A 22,056-nucleotide genomic window follows, 5' to 3' on the forward strand; every position below is an offset into this window, starting at 1 on the left:
CATCAAATTTCGGATGTACTCTGTGGGTCGACTGTCGCTTAAATATCATTTGGCTATAAATTGATACAAATGAGCCCATTTAAAGTATAACATCCTAAAAACCAAAAGTAGTAACAGTACTTCGACTCAGCAAAGACTATATACATAGTTTGTTAAGTCACTAGTGTTCAGCCAGTACTTCTCTCTAAATCAGGATGCCGACCGAGCTCTGCAGCGCGCCCTCTCCTCCCTCCGCCGCCGCCCTCACCTGTACGCTAGCATTGGAACCGCTATTGAAGACTATGTCCAGGTAAGCAACAATATACTGAAAAAGGAAACAGAATGATATCACAACTAAGTATCACTCAAGAGCACAGGTTTGACTGCACGGTTGGTGCAGTGGCTGGGCAACTGGCTGCCGCGCAACGGGTAGCGGGTTCGATTCCCGCACGGAGCAACTCTTTGTGTGATCCACAAATTGTTGTTTCGGGTCTGGGTGTTATGTGCATGTGATCTTGTATGTTTGTAAACGCACCCACGACACAGGAGAAAATCCTAATGTGGGGCTAAAAAAAAAAAAAAAAAAAAAAAAAAAAAAAAGAGCACACAGTGTTATCAATAGACTCAGTACTTTCATAATTACAAAAACTATCATTCAGAATTACAAAACCTCATTCCCAAGTATACAAGCCCAAGTGGGTTTACCGGGGCTCCGGCTCAAAAAGCAGGAGAAGGAACGGGGTGGTTTTTACTCAGTAAGAGTCTGACACTCTTACAAGGCACAAGGCGGGAGAAGTCATTGGACGATGTACCCCCCTTAAAAAATAGCATTAAGTGTTCTTAATATGTCGTTAGACTCAGTACTTACTGCATTCAGAATTTAAAAAAAAAACGATCATTTATTACATTTCCAAGTACACAAGCCCACCAATCAGTCTGATTGCCACTCTCAGTGACCTGAGACAAATTCTAACATTCTAGTCGATGCAATCCAAGGACGACATGGCGGTGTCCCTGATGTCGATGACTCCTGAGGCTGAGGAACTGTTGCTGGACCGGATCGAGGCCGAGGTACAGCGGGAACAGGCTGCTCGGGATCAGCTCAACGCTAAACGTGACCAGCGCACTCGACAACGTCAGGATATCCAGAACGAACGGGCTAAGGTAAGAGAGAAAAATTTTTAGTGAAATGTGCAGAAAATTAATTAACTGTTTAATTGTTTTAGTTTACTTGTCAACAATGTTTGCGTTAGCATATAGTTGTGGTCTTTAATACTATTTAGCTCACAAATGCAAGTAAGAAATCCCGTCTAAGCTTGAAGTTATCATCTCTCTCCCATATACGTTTAGTGCACGCTTGGTGCGGTGGCTGGGCGATCGGCTGCTGCACATCGTGTAGCGTAGCGGGTTCGATTCTCGCACGTAGCAACTCTTTGTGTGATCCACAAATTGTTGTTTCGGGTCTGGGTGTCATGTGTATTTGAACTTGTATGTTTGTGAACGCACCCACGACACAGGAGAAAATGCTAATGTGGGGCAACGTTTTTTCATAATAACATTCAGAACTTTACAAATAACTTCAAAATCACCTTTCAGACCTCAAACGGCGTGAAGGAGAGCTTAGAAGCCGATGACGAGGCGAGTGAAGCGAGTGAGATTGAGGACACCTCATCCAGCAGCACTCGAGGACCTGTCCCCTCTGCCTCGGCTCCCCCATCCCCATCCCCATCAGCGTCTGCCAGCGCGTCACCAGTCCCATCTGCAGCGTCAGTGACACCACATGACATCACCACCCACGCCCCCTTCTCGCAGGATACTACTACTACTGTAAGTATTTGATTCATTTCTATTTTAAAAGGAAATTTTATACTTATGATAATGTAGTAATTATAAAGAGGAGATGTCATAAATGGATTTCCCTTTAAAATAATGCGTGAGACGTAACAAACCACACCCCTCTTTATTTTCCATCGCTGGATCCTATACTACAAAAATGATGCCAATTGTCCGCATTTTAATGTGACACTTTCTAAGCGCTTTATAACCTATCTACACCTTTTTACTTATAATATAATTGGACAGGGTTGTGTTTGTGTGTCACAGTGCACAATCACATTATGGCATCTTCTCTTTGTACTTGCTTCATGGTCAAATTACTGAACAAAAAGTGTATCTTTCGATGGTCACTATTACCGATTTCATACTGCGAGTACTGCGTAGTAACCGAAATATTCATTTTAGGAGATCATCACTAGCACGGTGACTGACGTACCAGAGAGCGAGACTGCCGAGACCGGTGAGATCAGCGAGACTTCCAGCCGACGATCCACCAGCGAGGTGAGGATCTTATCATTTTACCTATAAGAAGGATTAATGGTCCTCTATAAGATTCCTACATACTTTATAGAAAATTTCGACTCTTACTTCTTGAGCCTTCAAGGCTCTTTGTTCTTGATTGATTCCTTAATAACATTTGTTCCTTTCTCTTATAGACGGAGGGCGAAGGCCTGCGCGCCGCCCTGGAGCACGCGGAGGAGCGCGCGCCCCCACCACCCGCGCATGCGCTCAAGCATGAGCTGCAGCACTCGCAGCCTGTGAGTATCTGGTCAAATACAAATATAACGTTTTCTTCAGAATTAGAATTAAAGGAACACCATTTGGTTGTTTTTGCTGAGGAAGTTCAAAGCACCAAATTATTTCTGAAACTTTACCCTTAATTTTTATTATAAGGCAAAGTGTACATTGAACTTAACCAAAAAGCTGAAATATCCCATTTTAGAGACTGAAGATTTATGTCAGGCTATTCTGTAATTTTCATTTCGGTCAAAGTCAAAGCATTTATTTCAATTAATCCTAAATTAGGCACTTTTGAAACGTCAAATTGAATTGTCCGTCAGTCTGTCTGTCAGTGAAGCTAGGCGCTCGTTCCAAAGTGTTGCTTCGAATGGAGAAGAACGAGCAAGAAACTCCATCGGAAACTCGAAGTGTGTTCAATCACATTCTTGTCCATCATTGGTCGAGATTATTTTCACAACCAATGACACGGCGGGACACGACTGAATTCCTTTCGATCTTTTGAATTTAAAGTTACAGAACAGCCTAACCCTCAAAAAAAGTGTTGCCTTCGAAGTTAGTGTTGCCTTTGAAGTTAGTGTTGCCTTTGAAGTTAGTGTTGCCTTTGAAGTTAGTGTTGCCTTTGAAGTTAGTCTTACCTTTGAAGTTAGTCTTGCCTTTGAAGTTAGTCTTGCCTTTGAAGATAGTCTTGCCTTTGAAGATAGTCTTGCCTTTGAAGTTAGTCTTGCCTTTGAAGTTATCATTGAACTTGTTTATTTGCTGCAGGGCTACACGGTCCGCGGCGCGGGCATGTCCGGCGGCGGCGGGTCCGCGAGCGCGCTGTACCCGGCGCTGTGCGTGGGCGGCGCGGCGCTGGCGGCCGCCGCCTGTGTCGCGCTCGCCGTCGCGCGCCGCCGCGACCGCGCGCCCCCCGCGCAGGGCTTCGTGCAGGTAACCTAATATATGAGTTTTTAAACTGATGTCTGTTTAAAGTCACTAAGTCTAACATTAGAAGTTAAGACGGGATATTTACCATGTTTATTTATGTCTGAGTTTCTGGTAAATATCCCGTCTTAAGTTCTTAAATAATATATAAATAATATATGAGATATGAAGCTTAGATAGAATATAATATGTATGAATAAATTGATCATTTGAGTACAGCCAGTACTCTTTATAAGTTTTTGCTTGGAAATGAATATAATGGGGTGGAGACAATACAACGTATTTGATAGCTTTTCCATGGGTATCATGAGAAATGATTAAAAGATTGCATTATTTATCAAAGTTCGGTTCGTTCTCTATAAACATAATCCTTTTAAACTGTGAACATGAAGCATGTTGGAATGCTTATCAATGGTGGAGATTATCATACATCCTCTTTTGTAGCGAAGACCAAACATCCAGTAGTTGACACTCTGATGATAACGATGATGAGGACAGTTTTGAACCAAATGACTAATAAACTATCCATAATTTCCCAGGTGGAGCAGACTGGAGCCGTCGCCCCGACCCCCGAGGAGCGACACGTAGCCAACATGCAGATCAATGGCTACGAGAACCCGACCTACAAGTACTTCGAGGTCAAAGAGTAGATTCCCAGCTTACATCCCTCCCTTCCCTCCCCCTCCACCCTCGCTAGGAGTGCGCGCTCGTCACGTCCGGCCAAGACTTGACTCCATGTATCATCAAGTCTACTGCGGACAGGAGTGTTATAAATTGTTGTGGTGTCCTTTCGGCCAATTCTTTCGTCTACGTCCTCTGTCAGTTCACCAGCGTCAGGACCTCGAATCTCGTCACAACCTCATCAAAGATATACTGGACATCATCAGACGCCGGTGAAGTCCCACAGCACGTAGATAGACTTCCAAATTCTTGTGATGTGTGCTAGATGCCCCTAGAGACAGGGTGTTTTTCTACCCTACACCTTTATCTATTGTCCTCAGCGTAATTCTTTATGGAATGAATGTGTGTGAACTTATATATTGTCCGGCGAGGCCGCACTCCCGGCGAGGGCGCCCGTGTTATAAACATTCATTTAATAAAGCTTGTGTGATTAGTGGGAATATTCGTTTGCCGTAACGCGGTCAGTCATACTGTTAAGGTTAGAAGTGATAACGGTTTATGTTTTGTTATTTATTTTGCACCAAAATATTTATTATTATTTTAAGGACTTAGATCTAAGTTTTTTTGTCTAGTGTCCTAGAATTCATAAGTGTCACTGTAGTCGAGTTTTAAATTAAGTTTTTGAAGCCGCTCCCGCAGTGGTGACGTCCGACGGCCCTCGGTCCTGTGGTGCGTTTTGTTAGTCGTTACTCGAATGATCTCAGTTTTAGTCTGTCTATCGTTTAGCTATAGTTTCCCTGTTCGGTTCGTTGAATGTTACTACTGGGGCGAGTGGAACAAACGTCCATGGTACGCTGTGTATATAGGCTCCGCGTACAAATTTGAACCTAAATTACTTACACTTAACGCCCGCTTTCATTTACTTTTCTAACGTAGGTAGAACATAACGTGAATTTTATGTAATAAATGCGAAAATATATTTTAATAATTAATGTGTACTTAGCGATGGGACGGGCGGCATAGCCGGCGCGGGTGAACGATTCTGTCTTTGATTACTCTGCCACATTCCTTCTGATGAGTTAGTGAGTCTCTGTGTATCCTATGGTCGCTATGTATCCTTCCCGTTCGCCCGCGGGACAATACCAAGTTCCCGACGTGAGAGATCGCCGTGTACTCAACGTGCGTTTTGTAATTAGAGTACGAGTACGAGTACAGTATAGTACGACCCACGTGTGAGTACTGCGCCGCAGCACTCGCATCGTGCCGACGTTTGTGTATCTAGTCAGGGCGACAGGGGCGACATCTACAGGCAGTGTTCCGACAAACGGTTGTGTGCGCACATTGGGTACGCGGTCGCGAGGCAAGTAAGCTTAGTGAGTGTATGTACGGTTAATATATAAGTAGATGTACAAAAAGTAATACATTATATAGATGTTTTAGCGTCAGATACATAGATATAAAGCAAAATATAATTATATATCGCATTCGTCCGTATAAAGTAAGGGCTTGCGCTCGTGTCTAATCCCACGTACCACACTTAATGTTACGTCGTAGTTAAGATGTAATTCTGCCTCAGTATTATATACATTTAAGCTTATTTGTTACATAAGCTAATTTATATACACTATTTCTATTTGTTTACGGGCGTAGTGGCGTTACTACAAATGAAGTCATATCAGATGCGCCACGGCGCTCTGTTGCTCCTATTTCGCTGCGCGTGGCAGTGTGCGGGGATTGAGTATAGATGGCGTTGTTGTCAACAACATGGCGCGATGGTTAGACCTGATGGTGGAGTTGGACATTCGCCTCGCAGCGAAAGAGGTGCGAGTAGGCGCCCGCCCGTGCTTATCGTATGGCATTTACGTAAGTTACTCACTGTGTATAACGTAAGTTTAATCCCGCATCAAGTAACCGCTATGTATTTTTAATATGATGGTAACGAGCCGACCACTTATTTTTTTAACAAAACTTTTTGCTCAAAATCAGCTGTTTCTCGTCGGTATAGGATGTCTACTTTCGATCGATCTAAATTTATTGTCGTTCGTCAACAATATTCGATGTTAGTAGTACCTAAAACCTGGTTTCTGTACCTTTTCCAATCACTGTTTCACGTATTTTAATAAGTATTCTACATAATAATAAATGGTTTGATGATTTTTGTGTTTACTGTGCTGCATTTTATTGTGAGTTCGAAGTTCAAATTGAATCAATAAATAGAAATTTAAATATTGGTGTTGTTATTGGTGCAATGCGCTGTTTCTACCTACCCCTCCCTATACTTACAAGTAAAAAGGTGCAAGAGAAAAGAATGAAAAATCACGCTTTACTCACGTATTATTAAAGGAGAAAAGTTCTAATAGTTTCGAGTTATAGAGGGACTCTTCAGAGAGACACGCGGCCGCGTGTGCGCACGCTGCTCATGATGATGAGTCCCATCCATAAATAATACGTGAGTAAACCGTGATCATTAGTTAATTAGGAGAAACGAAATCTAGCCCAAACAGATATCTGTCCACTGATACTTTTATAGCATCAGTTAAATAACTTGACTCGAGACGATGTCTGTTAAAATATTTTTTTTTAAGATAAGCGCTAGCTCTAGCTTTGGACCACATTTAATTATAGTCTTTTAGATAGTTTCTGTGGTACAACATCAGCATCTTAAATATAATGTCAGTAAAAATGAATTAAATGAAAATTAATAAAACTTAAATAGCCAATGTACGGCTTAATTATTACGTAATCAGTATACTCGTAACATTTTGAGTGCCTTGGCTGTTGCGTTAGTCTAATCGCTGCAAGCGTAATTGCTAATCAAATACTCTCGGGTTAGATTCCCGAGTCGAATAACGCATTATCGAAGATAGGTTCATTAAGGAAGATAATATGTAAGTTACAGAACTAGAATATCAAGTTGTATTATTCTAGATGGAAAGTGGCTATAATATCTAAAATTAGACAGACCTATGTCCAGGAATGGATGGAAATAAGGCGATGATGTTAGTACCTAATAGATTGCTTATAGGCAGGTATCAACTATCGTAAGCAGTATTATCGCTTACCATCAGGCGAGATAGTGGCCAAACGCCTCCCTATTACCAATAATAGTCCAGTCATTGGAAGGAATCCACTTTGAAAACGATTATCTTTCAAACAATTGATTTTGACGAAAAATGGTTATAGGATAAATGTCCTATACATAGACAACCAACACGGGGAGGTTAGCTGAAAAAAAAAATGTTTTGATGTGATGCAGTGACCGCGCGCTCTCCGCCCTCTATATTGAAAACGGTTCACTGTATAAAAAAAGGTTTAAACAAAAGTTGTTGAGAATTTTGTATTCTACAATATTCATATTAAATGCAAATACCAAAAACCATAGGAAATGAGACATTTCCAAAAAAGCACAAAAAATGAACGATTTTTGGGACCTACGACCTTAAAATTTAATAGTTGCATACAACCTACCATATGTAGGTTTTAAGACAAGTTTTAGGGTGTCAATATACAAGTATATACAAACTTACCTAATTTAAGCTTAAATGACTGTACTAAAAACAAAGATCAATCATTATATTGATTGAACCTCGATGTGCGTGAAATACAGCTAGTGCCATCTAGTGACTGTAGCAGAGACTTCGTAGCTGTTGGCGTAGTCCTTTGCTACGAAAAAGCGTAGCACTTTAAATTCATGAATCCTTCAGTCCATTGGTTTCCTCGATACAGGATTTTCCTGTTCTATAATAGAGGGCAGACTATCTCTCCATTTTTAAAGAGGCATCTAGAAGCAATAAGGGTTTCATACCTGTAAATTATCGTAATAAGATCATTGATTGGTAATTGTGTGGATAATAATTATAATTGAAGGACTACTTATCATAATAAGATCATTGTTTTACTTTGACTAGTGGTCGCCTAGTGGTTGAAATTCAACCATATACGATTTAATTTACAATACCACTTAACATACGTTCAAGGATAATATTTATTTAACTCAAACTCAAACAAACTCTTTTATAAAACTCTATTCATATGAGACGTCAATATCATCGCAATGTCTATCGATTTTGACGTTTTGTCAAATACGATCAGATACTATGCATGTGTGTGTAATGTTTTATTTATTGATTTAATGTACTTTATAAGCATTATTTTTGAAAAATATTAGCGTTCTTCACTTCTCCTACACATAAACTATAAGTGTACCAAATTTTATGCTTCTACGTCCGCGCAATTTTCGTAAATAGCGGTCCAAAGTTTTTATATCACGTATTAATATATAGATTTATGATAATACGTTATAGTCTGATAATTTAAGTTCGAATCAATAATACAAATACAGTATGGTTTGGGTATAAACAAGCATTTATCTAATTTATTAGTTGTTGGTTTTTATCGAAGATTGATGCAGACATCCATACAAATACATAATATCGTCTTCTTCAAAGTACAAGGTTTACTATATTGCGATGAAATTTACTAGGTATACTATAATGCTGATGAAAATGCGGTTACCTGCTACTGAATTATTACTAAGTGACATAGTTACACTAAGTAGCAGGTACTTAATTTCTGATACAAATTAAGAAACTGGACAACAAACAACAAACTTCATGACAAGTATTTTAGGAATTAAATTAAGTAGTACATTTGGAGATCCGTTTACGTAGAAAAACGAAATCCAACACAATACATAAAATGAAAAAAACCGCCATCTATTGGAACTAGACAACACTAAAGCCTAAACAAACGACACAGCTTTGTGTAAACATCACTTTACAGCTGTTCGACAAAAAAATAGTTTTACTCTACCGAATAAGAGATGGCGCCACATGTGTTGAATACACATGGACTATGTAATTAAATTATTATGGCCTACGCTAGCTTTTATGATCGTTTCATATTCATGGGTGTATGATAGGGATCTTTTTATAAACAGTGTGTGTTTGAATTCTTTAACAAACTGTTGATATTGTAACTTGCACTCGCTCGATTTCTATGTAGGTTTTATTATGGTTTTTAAATAACTATGCACTTTTATACGATTTGTGTGCAATGCGCCTTTGTTGATTACGCTTCGCATTTTAAGTTTGAATTTGGAATGTTTTCTTTTTGGTTTTGTGCCTGTTGCATTTACTTTTAATGTTGTAAAGCTATATCTGGACCATATTGAGTAGATATTATAAAGAATAAACGATTTTAGTTTAAGATTTGTTTGTTTTTTAATTTTACCAAACGTTACGTTACTGTTATGTCACCTACTCGTAATTTTGAATACAGATAGATTTACGAAATGTCACAGCATTCCGTGGCATATAATTATAAACTATTTATTCATTCAAACAAATCGATGTAGGTAATATTATCAATTCGATAGCTCAGAACTTCTAGCTAATTTTATGTATATGTATAGATAGGTATCCATGTAATCGTAAGTAAACTTAATGTAATGTGATTTCAAATACCTAATTAGTACAATTATTGACATTTGATTAAGTTAGTACATGCAGTTACACATCAAGCTATTAAAACCAATATAAAATGACCTTTCAATGTGGGGAAAGATCGTACAAAGCGAGACCATGATAAACTGGTCTTGTTTAGGTTGATGTGTAGTGTAATTCTAGGTAATGTTACATTGAAAATAAAGGACATTAAGGATGCGTTTCTTCCAGAGATGTGCTATGCTACGTTGTTGTGGATGCGTTTAACTTCCACCAATCATATTCATTGGTACACATAGTTTAGCACAGGTAGAAAATAATAAAAAAATAAAAAAAATTATTTATTTTCCACCATATTAATACAGACATTGGTCTTAAAACTAAGCTTATATAATAATAAAAAAATTAATAGAAATGGACTCAAGTAAGCTATGTTTTTTATATTGAAAGATGCGTGCTATGGATGGCTTCCCTTCTATCGATACATCGTATACTCGATCTGCGCATCCTCGCACAGCTACATAGCTTAGTATCAGTGGAAACGGTCACATAGTTTCACAGCTTAGCTATTACATCTTCGTAGTATAGCTACATAGCACATCTCTGATGGAAAAGCAGACTAACAGTTAGTAAGAACTGTTGAATAACAACACAACAGTTGTTCTTATCGAGTAGTGAGAGTCGTAAAAGTCCCTAACAGCGATAAGATGACTACATCTGTGTAGTTTTTTATGTAAATAAATACCATAATGTGACCGTGGCACTATTATTAGGTTGGTAGTCGAGTCGCTAAGTCAGTTGAAGAACTGTTGAGCCTTCTGTTCTTCTTTTAGTTTAGTTAGTTCTTAGTTGTCGTAGTTCTTATTTCTTTGAATTGAAATGAAATTATTTTATTATAAATGTAAAAGTTTGTTTTTTTTTTGGATATTTCGCGGTTTGATGTTTGATGAAATTTGGAATGCATTTGCTATGAGCTGACTACGGCTAGTAGACTATAAACAAAGTCAGAGAGTATTATGATGAAAAAGAAAGAAGTCATTGGTAGGATAATGTCTGATAAGGGATAATGGAAATTTTAAGATTATTATAAGTCTTAAGTAGCTTGATATAAGAAGTACAATAATATAACAATTATAATACACACATATGCAATTATTTGAAACCCTAATAAAAGAATATGCCTTGATATCAAAGATTCTCAATAAAAACACAGAATCTAGTTTAAATACGTTGAGGAAAACGATGCTTATGTCGTAATATTCAATTAAATATAACAGAAAATATAAAATATACCACCGCAACTAGATAAAGTAACAATGAATAGGAAAACTTAATAAAAATGTGTTGGCGATGTTACTTTTAATGTTATAATATAATATGTATAGTAAGTTAACCAAATAAGGCCTATGCCCCAATAAAGCCTATTTTGAAAATTTCCCTCTTCCCGATGTCAAATGGTCGCCAAAGTTTGTAGAAGTGTGCATGCACATTACTTAACTAATTTGAGCACAGCAAGCAACCCGTGCCGCGATTATGTTGGAACCTACAGACGAAAACAATCACGACGTGGAGCGCACTTTAGTTTTTATAAAATTCGAGTAGCGTAAACTGTTAGTATTTTTATATTTATCAGTATACGACGTGCCGTGTTTTGTCTGTATGACAATTATACATTTAGCCATCTCCTCCCATTAGTGAAATAGCTATAATATCGGTGTATTTCATATTATCGTTGTTTTGTTTACCTATGTGCCATGTCCTAATAAAGCCTACAAAAAAAACGTGTAGGCCTTATTATGGCATAGTTGTTTTTCAGTAATTTCATAGAAAACGGATCACCAGCTTCTGTCAAAAAGAAAGCCAATGGATTTTGCAAATGATGAAAAACGCTGTTAAAATGGTAAACAAAAGGTGTGAATGGATACCGGGAAATTCTTCATAGTATCTATCACCCTTCGAATTTTATGCACCCTGTTTTACCCGGTAGGCTGCTGCAGCCAGATATAACTTCCAAAGAAGTACGCATCATCCAAAGAGTGGTTTCCACTACACGAAAGCTAGGTCGGTCGCTAAATTGGCTACAGAACAAGAAGTTATTCTCATTCGTTTGACTGATACTGGGGTACCGATGACTTCAAAGATGTTACTTGGGTATTACATGATGAGAAACTCGTTTAGCCTGATGCATAATGACCAAAATTAATTAATAAGATGTCATTACATTTATTATAAGCATTGACAAAGTTTTGTTATAATTAAGAAGTTGAATACTTACTAGTTTTTATTGAGGCCTTATTAAGACATAGGGTTCCCAATAAGGCCAAAGTGACACTTTAGTTATTTGTGTTTACAAAATTGTAATTTTTGTTTCTAAAGCCATTTTGATTCCATTATTACAAAGTTTAATAAATAAATATAAGATTTTGAAATTATCAACCCATTGTCATTTTAAACCTACGAGCTAGGCGGTAATAAAAATAAGGTAGGCCTTATTTGGTTAGCTTACCTTATAACATTTTAAACCATTGACTGAGTGACTAATATATAAAATACTTAGAATAGATACTATTTTACATGATGAGGTCAGTGTCAAACATAGAAGAAGGAACATACAAATAGGTGCTTGCTTGCTAAATAAAATTAAAAATATCTTGCTTGTGAGAACCATGCTTTTTTGAGGGGGAAAAATCATCCAATGACTTCTCCTGCCTTGGTTGAGGTGAGAGGGAGTGTCAGACTCTTACTGACTAAAACTACCCCGTTCCTACTCCTGCTTTTCGAGCCGAAGCCCCGGTAAACCCTATTAGCCCTACTGGACCCCATATGTGGTGGTCTGATGGCTCTTTGAGGCGCACGCAGAACGCGACGTTCTGGTCGGGCGGTGAGCTACCCTTGCTCGCCGTCCGCAGACCCGCACTTACGGTGGCCGGAGATCGTCGCGCGATCCCCGACGCGACTGGGAGAACCATGCTTCGACATGAATGGGACGGCTCATTCAATTAAATCCCATATTAAAATGGATTCCTTAAGTTAGTTAATCAGCTGCCCCTTAAAATAATCGTTATTTCGGATAGATATTTCCCAACCAACAAAAGTTAGTTTTATAGAAGGCCATAGAACGTTTTGTAAAAACTAAACGGTGGTCAAATAAAAGGCCAAAGAAGGTGCATCTACAAAGAAAGTGGCGCAATTATATCTCCATTCAGTGTTAAAGTAGAACTATAAGGGTATCAGGCATGACAATTTTGTGATATATAAGCCACCGTAGCACTACTAAAGTGTTTTTGGGTACTGTAAAAGAGTTCATGATTCCATTACATCACTAAAATTCATCATTCATTCATTTTACATTCATTCACGTCGCTGCAGTGTCTCAGTGTTTTAGAAGAGAAATAAAAAAATAAGAAAAGTGACAGGGTATCGTGGTGACTAAGATATTATTTTGTACTTAATCGAATTATTCGTCTCTTACGAGGAAAATGTTGTGCGACTGTAATTTTACTGATAAACTATGTATGGATTTACGACATATTTGAATGCCCCCTTCGAATTAATGAGCTTTTACTAAAATAATTTCTTATTTTAAGTTATAAACATAGTTCCAGCTTCCTTAACTCTACTATAGTACTCATTATGATAGATTACATCCACCATTACATGAAATTAGGGTTCCTTTTGAGCTTGTTTGTTATTTTTGTTTTATTTTTTGTCCTTATTCCATAAATATGATGAATACTTTTGTTAATGAATAAATGTTATGGTTTATAAATCTGTGTAGGTACTATGTATGACGTCAGAGAAGTATAACTACATACATACATATCGTCACACCTTTAATCCCCGAAGGGGTAGGCAGAGGTGCACATTATGGCACGTAATGCCACTGTGTACACCCACATTTCACAATTATTTATATTGTAAGTCCCATGTAATAGGTGGTGAGCCTATTGCCATATACCGGGCACATTTCCAGACTCCGTGCTACTACTGAGAAATTTTCGAAAAACCGAAAAAGGCTCAGCAATACTTCGCCCGACCCGGGAATCGAACCAGAGACCCCTTGCCCGGCAGTCGCACTTGCAACCACTCGACCAACGAGGCCGACTTTTTATTGCTTCTTGTGAAATATTATAATTAATAGCCCAATGCTTCAAACCATCTCGTAGTTGCTGGTTTTTTTTTCAGTTGAATCAATCAAACAATCTGAAAAACTGTCACACCTGGAATCGCTGTCCACAAATGAATTATTCTCCATTTCATCACTGACGTGAACTGTATTTTGTACGGAACCATTTTCTATAATTGGGTCTTCAAAAAGAATTATTCAAATCGGACCAGTAGTTCCGGAGATTAGCGCGTTCAAACAAACAAACAAACAAACAAACAAACTCTTCAGCTTTATAATATTAGTATAGATAAAAATATTGTCGCATTAATTACACTGAATCAAAATGTCAATATTGTTGTAGAAGAGCGATAGAAGTGCTTTTACAAAACGGAATCATCATATAAAAGCATTGCTAGCCTAACTTTATACACAATAATAATGTTTTAAAACACATAAGATCTCCGTTATAGTACTGTTGCGTAATAGAGGAACTATAATAGTTATAAAAAAACAATCTGTTTCTAAAAAGTGTATTTGTGATATAAGTTTATCACTACAGCTATAATGGGCATTAACAACCCTTTATAAGACAATTAAGCTATATAAATATAATTTGAAACTCAGCTGTATCACCAAATCACTCCGATGTAGACTTTTTGTGCCCACTATATTACTGTGTACTGTAACGATGATCTTAAAACCCTCAATATCGTAATATCGTCCTATTTCTGAGTTGTAATATCTACTTTAACAAACGACACATAGGAGTTCGTTTCGAACCTTTATTGCGCAAATTAGGCACATTAGGGTGACAGTTAAAACTGTTATGAAGTTCAATCGTTGTATACTAGTAACAATGGAGGTTGCTATAACGCCTGACTATAACAGCTATATAAAGTCGTGAAGTAAACCTTTACATCAACTATTAATAGGTCGTTTTTGCTATATAAACTTATAGAGCCAAACTGTGTTGTCAAACGCTTTTACACAACAATCAGTCACCACCAAAACCTTTATACATCATTTACCCAGCTTTTTTGAGATATAAGGTTTGGTTATAGGGCAAAATTGTTAGTTGGGTTGTAAACTAGTTATTCCTGCGCGGTTTTACCAGCTCTCTTACAGTTTTCCTCGATAAATGGACTACGGTGGATACCACGAAAGGAATAATTAAATTCGGATCACCAGTTCCAGAGATTAGTGCGTTCAAACAAACACACAAACAAATAAACTTTTCAGCTTTATACATACATATATTAGAAAGTAAGTATAGGTAATTTAATAAAATTACTGGCTTTTGAAAATTTACACTACATTAAAAACTATATACAAATAAATAAGCATCGTAGTACTAAATTTACTTTTGTCCTCGCATCATTAGTTCGGATACACTTTTGTACCGTAGTCCGTGGTACAGGAACCGACCTACCTGCCCGTGGCCCCAACTGCGTGGGATCCGTACCCGTGGCTCCCAAGTTGTGAACACGAGCCAAACTCCAGCAATAGTGCCCCGTGCTGTTTGTTTATCCTTGATTATCTTGTGCATAAAAAAAGTGTGGCAAGTTTAAGTTTAAACTGAATATAAAAGAGTGTGATGAGTTTAAGTTTAAAGTTGGAACTGTTTTTATTTAAGGGTGTTCATGATTTTTGCTAAATATTTAGCTAGCTTGTAAAATATTTGTAGTCTTTATTCTTTATTTCCTAATTTATTTGAAGTCTTCGTCTTTCAGAGGCAACATCTAAATCATAATCACAAATTTTCATAATAAAAGGATATCAGTTTCTTTCGCACTGTTTTATTTTATTTTTCAATTTTCCTTTTCGTCCATATTCAATAACTCATTAACCAATTATAAATCTTTAACACACACCACTTAAAAAATACACTAAACAATTATACGCACGATAAAACTAAATACTTAAAAGATTAAATCACATACAAAACACAAGAACTAGAACAAATTCTACACATTCACGCATTGAATAAAAAAAAAGTAAAACGCGAGTATCCCTTTGACATCTGTCAGACAAACAAACATCAAATTCAACTGGTGTTCCGCACTCGATCGGATCACTGCGCACCTACACACACACACACACACACATAGCTATGCACCTACATTGCGTATACGGGCACTACGGGCAGTATGGGCACTCGCTAAATATTATGCGATGCAACTATATGAGATAAAAGAGAGTCGTTTTTGCTATAGTAGTAGAAGTTCCTAAAGTTCCTAAACAGTTTATAATGATCAAAACTTGCACAGGTAGTTCAAATTTTGAAAATAAACAATCTTTGATTGAGAATGTCTGCAAGTCCAGGTAAACTATTTTACCCGTGTTTCTAGACTAGACACAAACTAAAAATTAGCTTACTGATAAAAAGTTGATGTACCTCTGCCAAATCTTTGTGGACATAACAAAATATTAAGACATTATTGTGTTTAAGTTCTAAGTTTGGTCATTTCTTTTCAGTTTAACCCTTCTTACTTGTATGTACTTCACCAACGCATCAGAGATGATGTATTTACTTAGATGTATTTAATAAGCAATTCTGTGTATCTCATTATAAATGAACTTATTCACTGTTCTTATGGGATTAAAATTCTTTAAACCTACTTGAAAATAGCTGAGATCTCAACTATGTCACATTCTATGAAATACCTAGTAAAATGGCTTTTAGTTTTGATTTGAAATCGGCTACACCCAAAAGATCGACAGTCCGCCCAATTTCCCAAGAATCACCAATTTCAGCAAAGTTTCCGTAAGTTCCAAACATAAATAAATTAAATAAAACGTTTGCAGAACTGAACGCCTTGAAAATAATTAAAATTGACATTATTATTGTTACCTTAGAATTGTGATTTGACTGGCAGGCTGGCCCGTTATGGTTAAAACTAAGTAAGTAAGTCAATCTTCATTGCAAAGTTAAAACTTAGTTTTTTTTTAAACAAACGTTGACTCGTCTGAGACAGTCCTATTGTATTTTCTCCTGTGCCGTGGGTGCGATTTCAAACATACAAGTTTACATGCACATGACACCCAGACCCGAAACAACAATTTGTGAATCACACAAAGAGTTGCTCCGTGCGAGAATCGGACTCGCTACACGTTGCATGGCAGTCAGTTATCCAGCCACCAACTTCAGCATTTAATAAAATATTAAACAGTTTTAACGTCATTTGAAGTGTCTCAATGAAATTATGGAAACAAGGAGAACTTAATGAGTTATTGGAAACTCTATTCATCCCTTAAAACTGTTGTCCTATTGTTAAAATGGTTGACCAGGTAGATACAGCTGGTACTTTCAATGGCAAGACAAAAAACAACGTTCATTCATAGTCTGACTGTTTCTTTGCTCGGGTTTGTTAATGTGCCGAGCAAATATTTTAATCTATGTAAAAAATCTTACTAGTTCTTCTGACATATTATGATTTAGCAGTGAGATATAGAACATATAAATAATTTCCCAACAACTCTTAAATTCCTAACCCCCAAAAGGCCGGCAACGCACTTGTAACGCCTCTGGTGTTTCTAGTGATCATGGGCGGCGGCGATTGCTTACCATCAGGTGATACACCAGCTCGCTTACCGGCTTATACAATAAAAAAAGTATATATATATTAAGCTCCATAATATTACCAGGGACTCATGATTTAAGTAGGTGTAACATAGGTACACAGACATTAATATAATGTGCATCATTGATAAATGATTATGCGTTCAGGGAATAGAACGCAATATGAAAATAATGTAAGTACAGAGGTATAATAAAATATAAACGATAAAATACCAATCTTTTATGAGGAAATGAACAACAAAACGCAGGCACTAATATAATTTGCGCGTATTTTTGCTAACGGGTCGATGGCATTGAATGTTTTATTGAGGCCTGCAACGTGAAGTATTCAGTCATTATTTGAGGCTGGTTACATACATATAGAAATGCATATACCTAATATGTATAGGTTCTGAAATAAATAAGGTTCGCTTCAACTCCTATGAATGGCAAATGTAACTACTGGTTCTTCGGCAGCCTTCTTCTTGAAAACCTTAATCCACCCAGTGATATAAAGTTTCATAGAAATCCGAACGGTACTTTTGGGTGATGTATGAACATACAGACAGACGGACAAAAAAGTGTTCTGTTTTTGTAAAATTTTTGGGTTTTTTGTCTAGCTAGTAGCACTCCCTACTATTTTTTTAATATTTTCAACATACAGAATTAACACCTCTACAGTTTTATTATATGTATAGATACCGACCACAACAATATATAAAATGACTAAGTGCTAACCTTATGTTTAGCAATTTCAAGCTATTTTAATTCCAGGGCAGACTGAGCGTGTCTGCCTTTATTTTAATAATAGGTATACACTAATGACAATGACACATTATTCGTACTCATACTATGTAGAGATGTGTCATTCACAAACTGAAACTAGATGATTCAGATCCCTTTAAAACTTACATTTACTTACTTGCATTTGGTAAAGTCAATTAAACGTTAACTGTATATCACGTAATAACTGGTATACGTTTTTTTTTTAATTTAAACAGTTGCTGAACCTTTCTTTCCTTTCAAACCTTTCTTTCAACAATGGCTTAATCCCTGGTGATTTTTTATATGGAGCAACTGCTATCCGCCATACAAGACAATCAGGGCGATACTCGGTACATTCTTGGTTCCTATTGTTAGATTTTTGAGGCTCCTGACTGACTACTATTACGACGTTATAAATGTTTACATGATAATCAGGACCCACAGGACAATCTAATCTCAATGTCAATGCAATTTCAATCCAATAAAATCTCAATAATTATTCAAAGTCACTATACAACCCCAATCGTAGCTGATAGAATAGCATTTATAGTACGAAATATATATCCAAATTCAATACCATTTAGTTCATTCAATATCCTCGCTATACGGATACAATGGGCGCTAGTGTTGCAACTCAAAAGTACGAAATTTCACAATATCAATGTCGATCGATCGGAATTGGATTTAAGAGTAAGCCCCCTAGTCACGGAGGTACAAATTATCAAATATCCGAACTCCTGACTAATTGTAATTTTATTTGTCCATTCGAAAACATAAAATGCATATTGTTTAACAACTATGCCAATACCTGGAAATAACGTAAATTCAGTTTCGTATTTTGTTTGTATTTTCGAATAATATGTTGGATTGTGGTCTCTAGCGAAGGTGAAATTAAAGAGAATTCGCGTCAATAAACAGATTCATATTATATAGGTATGCACACTGTTGTTATTGGCATAATATAATGAAACATTTTAATTACTTATGTGATAATGTCAATATGAGCTAATGATTTAAATGATAAAATACTTATACATATGTTAGTGTTAACAATGACTTTTACAAAGACAATTAATGCTTACTTAAACTGTTCCTTAGAAATGCTAAGGACTGGGTTAAGTAATCATTAAATGACTCTGAGTACGGCGGTTAGTTTTAATGCCAAATAAGTTACGTTAATTGATACATGTTTTGACGCATAGAAAATATCATATTCATAAATTACCAAATTCATAATTATCATATTAAATTAAAAATTTAAATTATCATATTCATAATAAGAACCCCACGCTCTTGTTTCTCTCGGAGACCCAGATCAGATGTCCGTCGGACGTATCATACCTGAACTACCCAGGCTTTTCCCTGGAGCACAATTTCGTTCCCCGCGCAGGCGTATGCCTATACGTCCAAGACGGCATCTGTTACCGGCGTCTCCGAAACTTTGAAGACCCCAGTTTTTCAACCTTGTGGATACTGGTGGACACAGGGATGGAGAAAATTCTCTATGCCTGTGTCTACCGGTCGCACAGCGGAGATTTGGAGACGACCAGATTAGCTCAACACCTTGTGGAGACGGCGGATGCGGCTCGGCAGAGGTACCCTTCGGCCCAGTTGGTGTTACTGGGGGACTTTAACGCCCATCACCAGGAGTGGCTGTTCCCATACCAGTGCACTGACCATGCTGGGAGGAAATGCGTAAGCTTGCGCTAACGCTTGGCCTGACCCAGCTGGTCCAGGAGGCCACAAGGGTGCCCGATGTCGACTCGCACACTGCCAACTGCTTAGACCTTCTGCTGACAACTGATCCAGACAGCTACTCGGTGTCAGTTTCTTCACCCTTGGGTAGCTCTGACCACTGTCTGGTGAAATCCGTATCCACGTACTCCCCACCGGATCCTTGTCCCAGAGGATCTCGGCGGATGTGGCGGTACAAGTCAGCAGATTGGGATGGGATGCGATCTTTTTGCATCCTATCCTTGGCGGCCTGTCTGCTTCTCTACTGAGGACCCGTCAGCTTGTGCGGATGCCATAACGGGGGTGTTGCGTCAGGGCATGGAATACTACATTCCATTCTCGGATGCGACATCTTTCGGTGGGACTCGTCCATGGTTCGATGCCGACTGCAGACGTGCTGAAGCGCGAAAGCATGCGGCATACTTGGCATGGGCGGATGCCAGGCGTCGTAGGGCTGACGATATTCTTCAGAGGAAGAGAGCCTATAACCGGGCTGCCAAGTCATGCAAAAAGGCATTACGGATGGCTCGGTTCAACCACATTGGCCGAATAGGGAACAAACTGGCTTCTTACCCAGCGGGTAGTAAAGCGTTTTGGTCCCTGGCCAAGGCGGTTGAATCGAACTTCTGCCGCCCTTCACTCCCACCTCTCCTGGGGCCTAACGGGACGCTGGCACACACCGCGGTAGAGAAAGCGAACCTGTTTGCTTCTCTATTTGCGGAATCTTCACGTCTTGATACTGGTGGCGCTTTGCCTCCTTCTCTCCATAGAGTTTGCGAGACGAATATGTCAAAAATTCGCATACGACAGAAGGAGGTATATAAGACGTTGCGTAATCTTGACGTGAACAAGGCCAGTGGCCCCGACGGAATCCCAGCCGTGGTTTTAAAAATCTGTGCGCCTGAGTTGTCTCCAATCCTGACACGCCTGTTTCGACTTTCTTTGGAGACTGGTCAAGTGCCGGTTGCATGGAAGCTAGCCAACGTGCAGCCTGTGCCCAAAAAAGGTAGTCGTGCCGACCCTAATAATTACCGGCCCATCTCGGTCACGTCCATACTCTGCAAGAGTATGGAACGTGTACTTAACAACAGGCTCCTGGCATACCTTGAAGGTAACGACCTCCTCAGTGATCAGCAGTATGGGTTTCGCCGCAACCGATCCACTGGGGACCTTCTTGCGTATGCCACCCACATTTGGAGCGAGGCCATCGAGAAGCACGGGGAGGCAATAGCGGTCTCTCTCGATATATCGAAGGCCTTTGACAGGGTTTGGCACGACAGCCTTATCGGCAAGCTTCCTGCATATGGACTTCCCGCTGATCTGTGCAGATGGATTGCAGACTTCCTGAGGGATCGGTCAATTCGAGTAGTCATTGATGGCTGCTCGTCTGACCAATTTGGCATCAACGCCGGAGTCCCTCAGGGGTCAGTACTTTCAGCAACGCTCTTTTTGCTGCACATCAACGACCTGCTTAAGCCCGGTATCTTTGGGTATGCAGATGACAGCACAGTTGTTGAAAGGTATGTGTCCGATGCGCGGAGTAGCGGAACACAGATCCGGTCTCAAAGAGAATCCATGGTCGAACGGTTGAACTCGTCCTTGAAGGCGGTTTCCGATTGGGGTGACGCCAACTTGGTCAAGTTCAACGCTACCAAAACCCAGGCGTGTCTATTCTCTGCCAAACGGAGTCAATTCCCGCTGGCTCCGACTTTCCGAAATGTGTCCGTTCCGGTAGCGGATCGTCTTGAGCTTCTGGGCGTAACTCTATCGCCAACGCTTAACTTCGGCTCTTATATAGAGTCGAAGGCGCATCTGGCTGGTAGGAAGTTGGGTATTCTCTCGAAGGTGAGACGGTACTTCACACCGAAACAACTGCTGAGCCTGTACCAAGCGCAGGTTCGGTCATGTATGGAGTACTGTTCTCACCTTTGGGACGGCTCGGCCAAATACCAGCTGGATGCGCTCGAACACATTGAAAGGCGTGCCAAGAGGCTCATCAATGACGATGCGCTTGTGGAGGCCCGGCTTCAAAGCCTTGAACACAGGCGCAAGGTCGCAAGCCTTTCCGTTTTTTACCGGATACATTTCGGAGAGTGTGCGGGGAATTGCACAACTTGATTCCCCTAGTCCTTTTCATCATCGAACCACAAGACAATCGGCGAGGCGTAACCGCTTCATGGTAGATATCCCACCCACTCGCACGAAGCGCTTCGCTTCAAGCTTCCTTGTGCGAACTGCTAGGGAGTGGAACTCCTTGCCGGAGTCTGTGTTTCCTGATGGGTATAACTTGGGTGTCTTCAAGGCCCGAGTGAATAGGTTGCTTATGGGCAGACGTGCTCCACCGTAGG

The 22,056-nt window shown here is 38.9% G+C and overlaps 1 protein-coding gene across 4 annotated transcripts in view; it reads left to right on the forward strand.

The window, feature by feature from the left end:
• Window positions 1-6,324, forward strand: part of LOC118267464 (amyloid-beta-like protein) — a 131,476-nt gene extending 125,152 nt beyond the window's left edge. For 3 of the 4 annotated variants that reach the window (XM_050694003.1, XM_050694006.1, XM_050694004.1), the window contains exons 11-17: window positions 194-289; window positions 961-1,143; window positions 1,576-1,806; window positions 2,221-2,316; window positions 2,472-2,573; window positions 3,319-3,483; window positions 4,017-6,324. In XM_050694003.1, the coding sequence (XP_050549960.1) occupies window positions 194-289; window positions 961-1,143; window positions 1,576-1,806; window positions 2,221-2,316; window positions 2,472-2,573; window positions 3,319-3,483; window positions 4,017-4,127 (984 nt within the window). In that variant the 3' untranslated portion in view covers window positions 4,128-6,324. The remainder of the gene's footprint in view (window positions 1-193; window positions 290-960; window positions 1,144-1,575; window positions 1,807-2,220; window positions 2,317-2,471; window positions 2,574-3,318; window positions 3,484-4,016) is intronic. The other variant, XM_050694005.1, reaches the window with a different exon arrangement.
• The last annotated feature ends 15,732 nt before the right edge of the window (window positions 6,325-22,056 follow it).

This window comes from Spodoptera frugiperda, chromosome 6 (assembly GCF_023101765.2).
Source record: "Spodoptera frugiperda isolate SF20-4 chromosome 6, AGI-APGP_CSIRO_Sfru_2.0, whole genome shotgun sequence".
Lineage (NCBI taxonomy): Eukaryota > Metazoa > Arthropoda > Insecta > Lepidoptera > Noctuidae > Spodoptera > Spodoptera frugiperda.